Consider the following 12150-nt stretch of genomic DNA (forward strand, 5'->3'; position numbering starts at 1 on the left):
GTAGACTGAAAAATGTTCCAAATAATTACGTTGTTTGCCGCCTCCCTAAATCAAGAAAATTACGACCTGTTAAAAGGTAGAGGTAAATTTGGACAAATTGTACGTTGCAGTGATTAAGCACATGAACAAAATATTTTCCAACAGCAGATGATGGTGATAATGGGAGGTGGACAATACAAGACTCCCAAACACCCAATTAACTCCCTGTCACACACAAACACGGGGTATTCCAATACTCAGTAACAGGACACCCCCGGGCACGTACCTTGCAGCGCGGATAGTGTGCAGTCGTCGATTTTACTGACTTCAGTAAGCTCTTCTTCTTCTCCTTCTCCTTCTTCCGTTGGATGAATTTGCCCACGAATTTCATGATCAAGACCACGAGGCCCCAGACTATTAGCAAAATCGCGATCACCAAGATGACGATGCCCAGGTTCGTGGTCCACAGGAACGACAGCAAGTTGTACATGAAATCGTAGAGGATGGCGAACCGAGACCGGGGGGTCAGTTTGTAGCCGCACCATATCGCCAAAGTTTCAATCACCGTTTTCAGCCCCGACCTCTCGAACAGGGTCTGCAACATGGCGGCTCGGCAGGTCGGCCAACGCGCCTGCGCGCGCCCGCACACACGCGAAGCTCCCGATTCAACCTCGATGTCACCGAGAAACTGGAGCCGAGAAACGGAGAGTCAGGATGAGGAACACGAACCAATTCCTCGAAACTGTTTTTCTTTCTAAAAAAAATACAGTGCAAAAAATTGTTCAGCCACAACGTGTCAGGTCAGCGCCGACACTGAACGGGATGGTCCCGGCTCCCCGTCACCGCCTGCCCAGCGCCATTGCTCGGTCACAATGGCTCAGCCCATCACCCACACTTGTGGGGGGGGGGGGCGGTGTGGGAGGGAGACCAGAAAATATAACAGTATTCACACACAGGAGGAAATAAGTAAACATTCCAAATACAATTACTATTACTTATTTTGTACTTCAGACGTGCTGGTGTTTCTGCTTCTACTTTTGCCCTCACTTTTAAAGAATAAAGTAAAATCTCCCCCCCCATCTATTGGATAGGCGACGCTATTGTGTGACACTCGTTGCCAGGTGTCACTTGCCGCGGGAAAGAGGCACGTGCCGGTAGGCTGGCTCCTGGGGACCAGCTGCTGCCTGTGAGCAGAGTGCACACACATTACCGTCAAACCTGGGCATTGCAGTGGTGTTTGCAATGGATAGCGGGTTTGCAGCTGAGGAAGATCGACCAAATGTTTGCTGGCAATTTATTTTTCCTTGTGGGTAACAAAAACTACAGACTTTGGCACAGAATTAGTGTCAGAACTTTAGTGGTATCAAACAGAATTCACATTTTGATTTATTATTGGTATAGAGTGAAAAGCATTGTTTCCCGTGCGCAAAACAAACAATGGAGAATTGGAGGTGAGCAAGTATACATACATGACTAACAAGAGGCAAGTTGCACAAGCCTAAAGCAAATGTCTCACTGGAACCTTGCACTGACACCCTTTCTGAATCGTGCATGGAGTACATAGAGTAGAAGGAAAGGAGAGGCTGCAGAATATGGTGTTGCAGATTCCAGACAGGGTGAAGAGAAAGATCAGCAAAGAGAACACTATTAGACAATTTAAAGGTGTTAGAGTTAAGTTTTAAGAGCACAGAACGAGAGTAAAAGATTGAATTAGAGAGTATGCTGGGGACAGCTTGCACAAAGTCACCTCACTCAGCTGCCATCATTTTTTCACATTGTGGGCTTGGTGCAACATTCTGGTACTTGGCATGACCCACTTACAGTAAAAATATTTGCTAGAAGAGAAATTGGTATGTGTCTTCCCCATTTTTGCACATACAAGTATCGTAATTTAGCCCAATTTCTGGGTGCAAGGTATTACACCTAAACCGTGTCAACAGCATAGCCACCTCTTTAGTCCTTGCTGTTGTCCTTTTTCAAGCCACCAGAAATCAGCACTGGATCACTTTTAATGTGCCAGGGAAGACTCTGTGCCTGTTTAAAGACCCTTGCACAAAATGGGTACACAGGTTTAGCCTGTTCCGTGCAAGCCCTCACTCGAATCTTCAATCCTGCAGCAGAACCTCGAGGATAGTGGATGCCACTGAAGAAGACATGTAGAATGGCAACACGACAGCATTACAGTAGGTCATTTCCAGCTTTCCTCAACTCTCTTGTGTCTGTGATACTTCCTCAGCACATTTGGAAACCTCAGTCTCCATCGCCTTGTTTCCTATTGCTCACCAGTGGGACTCTGGGGATCTGTTGATGTATTTGAAGAAAATAGTTCTTACATTTTTGTTAGTGTGCAGTTAATAATCCCTTTGCATACCAGGATTCATGGAATTCTGGAATTCTCTCTTGCAAAAGACTGCAGGGGCTAGGTCAATTGAAAATGTCAGAACTGCAATTAATACATTTTGTTGGGTCATGGAGGTGGATTTTTCTGTTCCGCCGATCACAGAAATCGTAGCGGGCAAGGGGCAGACCATGGAAAGATCCGTTGACCTCATGCAGGATTTTCCAGTTTCAGGGTGAGCGTGGCCAGAAAACCCTGTCCCAAGTATCAAAAAATATGGAGAAAGGGCAAGCAAATGGAGTTCAGTTTTGAGGTGCTGAATATCCTCTTCCAATCGCTATGTTCTGATGCATTTTAATTAACAAGACAACTGAGTAACCAGTCAGAAAGAATGGTGCTGAATTCGACATTAACTTGAAAAGCCTGCAAGCATTATTAATGAAACTCAGTTTATCAAAGCACCGATGGTTCTAATTCTGAAGAGAGTAAGGGAACTTTTCTGTGTAATGTCCAACCTCACACTGTCAAGATCAGGAAAGAAAGTTGAGGCAGATCTGTGGGGTATGATATAATAGCAGCGTTGTTAAGTTTCTGGCAGGACATGCCACAGTTAATCAGAAAGAGGAAACCCAGGAGTTAATCTTAATTTAAGTGCCTGTAACTTTCAGACAGGACGTCAGTGCAAGATTCCAGGTGAGGCACATGCCTCAGACTCCTCGCATCTTGTTAGTAATGTATGTATACTTGCCCAGTTCCAATTCTCCATTGTTCGTCACCTTTCTAAATACGTTTTAAAATCCCTCTTTATCTCCCTCCCTGGAGATGTACTCCTGCTCCTATTTCTTGTGTTCAAAAGTCCTCCACTATTCAATACACTCATGTCTTATTTTGGGCTTTAATTCAATTTTCCTGCTCGCTCCCCACTCTTGAAAACAAGAAAATTAATTTTGAAATAAAGGCATTACCAGACTGGGAGCTGATGCAGGTCAGTGTTCAAAGGAGAAATAGATGTGACACTTAACATGCATTAGTAAACGGGCAGTAAAATTTTGGATGAATTCAAGTTCACAGAATTCAAATCGGCCATGGAGACAGCAGAGGCAGCAGTGCCACAGTGGTTAGCACTGCTGCCTCACAGCGCCATGGACCCGGGTTCGATTCCCACCTTGGGTGACCATGTGGAGTCTGCACATTCTCCTCGTGTCTCTGTGGGTTTCCTCCAGTTGCTCCAGTTTCCTCCCACAGTCCGAAAGACATGCTGGTTAGGTACATTGGCCATGCTAAATTCTCCCTCAGCGTACCTGAGTGTGGGTACGAGGGAATTTTCATAGTAACTTCATTGCAGTGTTAATGTAAGCCCACCTGTGACACTAATAAATAAACTTTAACCTTTAGCATTTTAAGCAATAATCTCAAAAGATCTAAAAAGATCTGTGTGAAATGTATGCACTGCATGTTTCAAGCAAGCGCTGAAGTTTATGATACACATGCCCAATCCTCAGGACTCTCCAACAGTGGTCTCCAACCTATTGAAGCACAAGATCACTTTCAGAATCTAAATGCAGCACAAGATCTGCTCTTAAAAATTCGACTTTACGAAAACCCCCTAAAATGTATGCCGTGCATAACACTCATCTTTTCTGACTTTCTGGGAGTGCTGTGATGTTTGTGTTGTAGATTGAAATGGCCAGTCTCATACAGCCTATCAGATGGCATCAGTGACATTTTCATCTGGGAAAAAGCCATCTCACAGGTGAACCAAAGTATGCCTTCACCTTGAGTGCACAGAATGTCAGAAAAGGGTACTTGTCTCTGTTTACAAATCCCCAAAAGTCTTTGCCCCTTGACCTAATTTTCAGTTCTATGTCATCTTGCATGGTGATGATTTCTACGTCAAGGCCACTGCTCTGTTCAAACACCTGCTGAAATTTTGCTGTCGGTTCTCCAATGTCCACTTGAAGAAAATGATGTGAGACAAGCATAGTGATTTGTTTAATCTTGTCTAACTCCTGACATTGTCTGTTGAATTTCTTTTCCAATTTGTTCAGGGGGACAAAGATGTTTGGATGGAACCTTGTCTCCAGATTTGGGAAGTGCTCAGTAATTCCCTCGTCACCACACTCCAGTGCCTGTGTCTTTATTTGGGAGGACCACAGGCCCACTTTCAACTTGAACACATTCTCTGTACTGATCATGTGTGACAAGTCTCTGTCCCTCCTAAAAGTCTGTGATTCAGTTCATTCAGTTTTGTGCTTATATCCGTAAGAAATATCAAGTCTCGCAACCCATGCATTATCTGACAGCTCGCTGTACACCTCAAATTTAAGAAAGGTGACAATTTCAGGGAGCAGATCCAAAACTCTCTGGAGGACTTTTCCTCAAATTAACCACCTTACCTCTGCATGAAGGATGAGCTCACCATTGGTGGCATGAAGCTCGAGTAACAATTTGAACAAACAAATTTGCAGATGTTTGGCATGAATTGAGTTGACAATCTTGACAACAACTGTCATTACATGAGAAAAGTCAATAACCCAGCTCGCTTCCACTTGTTGATTGATAACACAGTTCTAATTGACAAAGGAGAACTCAGGATCATATGTGCAAAGTGCCACAAAGCCTGCATTGCTACCTCGCTTTCACGGTGTGAAAGAAACCAATTTCTTGATCGGAATGTTTTTCTCAGTCCTATGAGTTTTGAATTTGTTGTAAATATCCTCGCTTCTTGTCCTCCCTTTGAGTGGAGTGGCAAAAGAGTGAGAAAGTCCTCTTTTGTTGTTGAGTCTTTGTTTTTGGTCACATTGCATTCAATCAGCTGGACCATATCTGTCATAACTACTGATTCATCAAACTGCAGTGAGAAACATTCACAGCATGATAAGTCGACATTAATTTGCTGAGATGTCCTCAGACAACAATTCCACCCTTCGCTCTTGATAGCTGTCATAATTTCATCTTTATTTTTAAAGTCTTTGGCCAAGGTGTCAGCAGCAACTGTCGAAGCGTCCTTGATAACTTCACCATCGATGAATGGTTTATTATGTTTCACCATCTGCTGGCAAATGTGTAAGGTGTATTTTTGCCAGCCTTGTCTTCAGCCACAGGAGAAGTCATCAATGACTGCAATAAACAGTTGGAGAGATGGGCGGAACACTACCTTGAGTTGGTACTCTCAGGAGAACATTGTTATATAGGAAGTTGCAGAATCTATAGAAAGCCTACCTGTCATGGGCAGAGCTGGATATTGAGCTATTGACTCGCTTGCCACGGATTAGGCTCCAAGTGCTGATGGCATACTCATCAAGCATGGGAAACCAGTACTCTGCAGCACCTGTATGAGATTCTGTGTCAGCTGAAGGGAGACTGCAGTGCCCCAGGGTATGTGTGATGCAAAAATTGTGACTCTGTACAAGAACAAGGGCAACCACAGCGAATTCATCAACTATTGAGACATTGTGGGAAAAGTATTTTCTCATTTTGTCCGTGTCAGCCTGCAGATCCTGGCTGAACACTATCCTAAATCCCAGTGTGGTTTCAGAACTAGAATGTCGACAATTGACATGATTTTCTCAGTGTGGCAGCTGCAGGACAATTGCCATGAACAAAGGAGACCACTATACCTTACCTTCATCAATCTCAGAAAGGCACTCGGCTATGTGAACAGAAGCAGTCTAATTTAAGCTGCTGGAGAAAATTGGCTGTTGAGTGAAGCTGCTCAAAGTGATCTCCTCTTTCCATGATCACATGTTCGGCAAGGTCAGCTCTGATGTTGAAACATCAGAACCGTTGGAGAGCCACAGTGGATTCAAACAAATTTGCGTTCTGGAACCAATACTCTGGCATATTCTTCTCTTTGTTGCTGACATTTGTCTTCATGTCCTCTGCAGATAGTGTCTCCCCATATACCAGAACCGATGGAAAGCTGTTCAACCTTATTCACCTGAGGTCCAGGACAAAGGTGCATCAAGGCCTCATCAGAGAGTTGCTCCATGCTGATGATGCCGCAATAATATTCCATACCAAGGAACATGTCAGCAGCAAATGAACAGACTCTCTGACATCTGAAAGGGGTTTGGTTTGACCATTGGCATCAGAAAGACAAATGTCAGAGTCCAGGATGTTGCCATCCAAAGATCCTCCACTGTAGATTCAGTATGTAGCTCTCTCCACGACAAGTAGGCTTTCTATGGATTCTGCAACTTCCTATATAACAGCGTTCTCCCGAGAGCCAGTGTTCCACCCATCTCTCCAACTGTTTACTGTAGTCACCGATGTCTTCTCCTGCCTTTTCAATTGAGCTGTTTTCTTTATTGATATGCCTTTTTTTAATCCCTTCACACATGCCGCCACTATGACCTGTGTCAAAAGATATCTGGTTATTGATAGTTTCATATTTCAAGGCTCCACAACCACCTGGAGCATACCAATTCCATTAACATCTGCACATTGGTAAACTAGCAACAATTGCACTGGCTGTTTTATCAGATGGATGACAGTTGTATAGCCAAGGACCATTTGTACCATGAATTGGCCACTGGGTCACGGCCTGTTAGGTGTCCATACCTCCAGTACAAGGACACTCGCACGGAAGATATGATGATGGTGGATATTGTCGCCGATAACTGGGAGACAGTCGCTGACCGCCATGACCTCTGGAAGCTGATTGTTTGGAAGGGCATTGAAAAAGGTGAACAGAACCAAAAAGCTCAGCTGGATAAGAGGAGGATCCAAAGAAAACAGAGGCCTGTGAATCATACAACTTCTCAACCTTCTCGGTCTTCCACTACAGCAATTGCAGCAGAGATTACCATGTCAAATGGGGTTTCTAAGCCACACCAGGAAATACTTAACACAGAGTTGACCATCACGGCTCAAACAATCATCTTACGAGACAGAAAGCTCCTGTAGAGACATTGTCAAAATATTTGAAGTCTACACTTCGTTCTCTGTAATTCCCCATCGACCAAACCTGGAACCGACTCAACAAACTCTGTGAAGTTTGTCAAGCACAATCATTCCTTTTGAAATCAATCCTGGCCCATTCTATTTTCCCTTTATCTGCATTGCTAGTAATTTAATTCTTAATTAGACACTCTAAAAATGTCCCTCTCACAGATGTGATGCTAGCTGGGCTGTAATTACCTGAATTAGTTCTGTTTCCCCTTTAAAAATGAGCTCTCCATTAGCCAATCTTCAGTCCTGCAAGTACTTGAGGATTTCAGTTCCCTTTTCTTTATCTCCTTGTCTCAATTAATAAGTGGGTAATGAAGATCTCCCAGAACAATAATTGTTTTTCCTCTTCATCTCTCTAATCTGACTTCTGATTTTCTCTTCCATTTCCCTCCCACAATTTGGTTGCCAGTGTTCTATCCTACTAATTAAACACGGTTTTTAAAATCTTTGAGCTCCAGCCACTCCAAGAGCTGTCAGTGCCCCTTCTTTGTCCACATCACCCATCTCTAAACTCTCTTTTATAAATATTGCCAGTTCCATTCTTATAGGGTTGGATATTACCGGCTGTGTTGCAAAACTGATATTGGAATAATTCCTGGGTCCCAACTTCACTCAAGGTTGTTGCATGGCATTCAGCAAAACTTTGCATGAGGCAACCAATTAGTGACTTGTCCTTGTTGATTGCCATCCAATTAGGTGGGGCAGGTATATTCGGGAGGTGGTAGCGAGACATGGCAAGGCTAATTTAAAGGGCATTTGTTAGCCATTAATGTGACTGTAGGCAGACTATCATTACCGAGTATGTAAGAGTAAAGAGCAGCAATACGGAATTCTGTTACGGAAGCGTGGACTCACAATTCATCAAAGCCTTGCTGGATCTTCTGGGGTGCGGTAAGAGTTTGCAGAAATAATTTGATTTCTTCGGAGCGGCAGGTGGCGTCCTGTCTGTCAGACTAAGCGGGACCAGAGTACAATTCAGGAAGGTCTTTAGTGATCTTCTGGGGCCTGGCAAGTTGAAAGGGTTAAAATTATTCAATGCAACAAAGGCTGGGAGACTGCTAGAGCTGCAAGGTACAGCTGCAAAAATAATGAACACAGGGCTCTGAGGGACAACAAAAAAGGCTGTAACTGCATATATCACTGCCTTCTTATAACAGCCCAGGACTGCAGTGTGTTTTCATATGAGTCATAAGTCACTACCCAGGGTGCCAGCCTGGTGCGGAGGGGGGCGGGTCGGGAGGATGACTTCCTCGTGAACCTGCTCCTGGGCCTGGCAAGGCGAGCTATCAATAGGTCCGGGCAGCGGGCGATTGATGGGGTCGTCCATCCCGACTCTCTGCCCCTCTAACGCGGCTATATTCATGGCCAGGTGTCCCTGGAGAGGGAACATGCAGTGTCTGCGGGTGCAGTTGACGCCTTCCGTGCCCGCTGGGCACCGCAGGGGCTGGGGTGTATAATAGACTCCGGCAATCACATTTTAATTTGATGTTTTCAGTTTTCTTTTGACTTTGTTTTTTGTTCGGGCTGCTCCTCCTCCTTTTCGGGAGCTGCTCCTTTTAATTTTGTCCCTAAGTTAGTTTGAGTTTCTTTATTTGGTTGGTACCAGAAAGAAGTACCCAGGTGCCAGACAGTCCAGGACCATAAGCATGTATTTATTGATAATATAGTTCTGTGTATGTGCCATGTTAATGATTGGATATTGTAATTAGGCAAGTGTAGAGTTGTTGTAATTGGTTAAACACACTGTGGGAAATGAAAGAAGTGATCAGAACTATTAGTTAGGATTGGATATTGATTACTTTCGAATGAGTTTATTTATTGAAGTAGTCAGCTCGTGTGTGGTTTTTTTTGGCCTTTACTTTTGCAGCAGTATTTTAAGTTTACAGTGAAAACTGGAAGTGGGCTGCTAAGGAGTCTGGGAAGGGTTTTTATTTTAACTTTAAAAGTCAGTTACCTGGGAGGTTCCCCCTCATTGTTCCACTGGAGCAAGCTGAGAGGGAGTGATTGGAGGCAGCAGTGCTGGTCAGAGACTAATTGAATTGTTTATTTATTTAATTAGTCAGCTAGTGTGTGTTTTTTTTTGGCCTTTACTTTTGCAGTAGTATTTTAAGTTTAAAGTGAAAACTGGAAGTGGTCTGCTAAGGAGTCTGGGAAGGGTTTTTTTAGGCGTGTGAAGCATAAAAGGTAGGCTGCAGTATACAGTGGGCAGCGTCAGGAGCGGGCTGTGGAGTGAGTGGGAAGCAGAGTGTGAGCTATAAGGCTTTGGCTCACAGGGCTTAGGCAGAAAGGGCGAGCAGGGGTGAGTTTAATTCATTTTTGCACTTTCTCCCTGGTACTGGCAAGGCATCTAGAGGGGATGGGTGTGCAGGCAGTGCTATGTTCCTCTTGCACTATGTTTGAGGTGAGGGACGACGACAGTGTCCCTGCTGATTACACCTGTGGGAAGTGTACCCATCTGCAGCTCCTCCAAAACCGTGCTAGGGAACTGGAGCTGGAGTTGGATGAACTTAGGATCATTAGGGACGCAGAGGTGGCCATAGACAGAAGCTTTAGGAATACAGTTACTCCGAGGAATGAAAACAGATGGGTGACGGTGAGAGGGGCTGGGAGGAAGCAGTCCATGCAGGGTTCCCCTTAGCAACAAGTATTCCGCTTTGGATACGGTTGAGGGGGATGACATACCAGTGGTGAGCCGCAGTGAGAGGATCTCCAGCACTGTGTCCGTCTCTGTGGCTCGGGAGGGTAAGGGGCAGAGCGAGAGGGCAATAGTTATTGGGGACTCGTTAGTTAGAGGGATAGATAGGAGGTTCTGTGGCAGCAAAAGAGACTCACGGATGGTATGTTGCCTACCGGATGCCAAGGTCCGTGACGTCTCAGACCGTGTTTTCCGGATTCTGAAGGGGGAGGGGAAACAGTCACAAGTCGTGGTACACATTGGTACCAATGACATAGGTAAGAGAAGGGACGGGGATTTAAAGCAGGAATTTCTGGAGCAGGGCTGGAAGCTGAGAGCCAAGACAAAACATGTGGTCATCTCTGGTACGTTGCCGGTGCCAAGTGATAGGGAGTTGAGGAACAGGGAGAGAGTGCAGTTAAACATGTGGTTGCAGGGATGGTGTAGGAGGAAGGGTTTCAGATACTTGGATAATTGGAACACATTCTGGGGAAGGTGGGACCTGTACAAACAGGACAGGGTGCACCTGAACCAGAGGGGCACTGATATCCTAGGAGGGAAATTTGTTACGGCTCTTCAGGGGGGTTTAAACTAATTTGTCAGGGGATTGGGAAAAGGAGTTGTAGTCCAGAAGTCAGTGAGGGTGGTGAGGTATTGGGGAAGGTATCAGGGTCAAGGGTGGGTACCGGTAGACAGGAAGGTGGGTTGAAGTGTGTCTACTTCAATGCAAGGAGCATCCAGAACAAGGTAGATGAACTTGGGGCGTGGATTGGTACTTGGGACTACGATGTTGTGGCCATTACGGAGACGTGGGTAGAACAAGGACAGGAATGGTTGTTGGACGTTCCGGGGTATAGATGTTTCAGTAAGTGTAGGGAAGCGGGTAAAAGAGGTGGAGGAGTGGCACTGTTAATCAAGGATAGTTTAACGGCTGTGGAAAGGCACTTCGAGGGGGATCTGCACACTGAGGTAATATGGGCTGAGGTTAGAAATAGGAAAGGAGCGGTCACGTTGTTAGGAGTTTACTATAGGCCCCCAAATAGCAATAGAGATGTGGAGGAAGAAATTGCTAAGCAGATTATGGATATGTGTGGGGGTCACAGGGTAGTTGTCATGGGGGACTTTAACTTTCCAAATATTGATTGGAACCTTTGTAGGTCAAATAGTTCGGATGGGGCAGTTTTTGTGCAGTGTGTGCAGGAGGGTTTCCTGACACAATATGTGGATAGGCCGACAAGAGGTGAGGCCACATTGCATTTGGTACTGGGAAATGAACTGGGCCAAGTGTTAGATTTGGTTGTGGGAGAGCACTTTGGAGATAGTGACCACAATTCGGTGTCTTTTGTTATTGCAATGGAGAGGGATAGGGCCGTACGGCAGGGCAAGGTTTACAATTGGGGGAGAGGTAATTATGATGCGGTTAGGCAAGAATTAGGGGGCATAAGTTGGGAACAGAAACGGTCAGAGAAAGGAACTAATGAAAAGTGGAACTTTTTCAAGGAACAAATACTGGATGCCCTTGATAGGTATGTCCCTGTCAGGCAGGGAGGAAATGGCCGAGTGAGGGAACCATGGTTCACGAAAGAGGTGGAAGGTCTTGTGAAAAGGAAGAGGGAAGCTTATGTAGGGATGAGGAAACAAGGTTCAGATGGCTCGATTGAAGGTTACAAGTTAGCAAGGAATGAGCTGAAAAAGGGGCTTAGGAGAGCTAGGAGGGGACACGAGAAGTCCTTGGCGGGTCGGATCAAGGAAAACCCCAAGGCTTTTTACTCTTATGTGAGGAATAAAAGAATGACGAGGGTGAGGTTAGGGCCGGTCAAGGACAGTAGTGGGAACTTGTGTATGGAGTCAGTAGAGATAGGCGAGGTGATGAATGAATACTTTTCTTCAGTGTTTAACTGGAGTGAGACTGGGGGAGAGAGTCTTAGCAGGAGTGCTGAGAGTAAGCTAAGAAGTGATTTAATTATTCATTTATTCATTTAAGGGTATTCCTAGTATATTTTGCGGGCTTTTTTCAGGGTTTTGAATTGAGGAAGTGAGGTCAGCTGAAGGGGATTCTGGGAGGTTGAGTCTTAGTATAAAAGGCAGTTACATAGAACATTACAGCACAGAACAGGCCCTTCGGCCCACGATGTTGTGCCGACCTTCATCTGAAACCAAGATATAGAACATAGAACATTACCTGGGGAGTTCGATCTCTTTGTTT

At 45.0% G+C, this 12150-nt stretch overlaps 1 protein-coding gene across 1 annotated transcript in view; it reads right to left on the reverse strand.

Annotated features, from left to right (window-relative positions):
* Positions 1-301: 301 nt before the first annotated feature.
* The window catches only part of LOC144487260 (uncharacterized), a 62493-nt gene continuing 50644 nt past the window's right edge, over positions 302-12150 (reverse strand). Inside the window, exon 3 of the mRNA XM_078205342.1 lies at positions 302-733. Coding sequence (XP_078061468.1) covers positions 657-733 — 77 coding nt within the window. The 3' untranslated portion in view covers positions 302-656. The remainder of the gene's footprint in view (positions 734-12150) is intronic.

The sequence above is a fragment of the Mustelus asterias genome, unplaced genomic scaffold (genome assembly GCF_964213995.1).
Source record: "Mustelus asterias unplaced genomic scaffold, sMusAst1.hap1.1 HAP1_SCAFFOLD_681, whole genome shotgun sequence".
In the NCBI taxonomy this organism is placed as follows: Eukaryota; Metazoa; Chordata; class Chondrichthyes; order Carcharhiniformes; family Triakidae; genus Mustelus; species Mustelus asterias.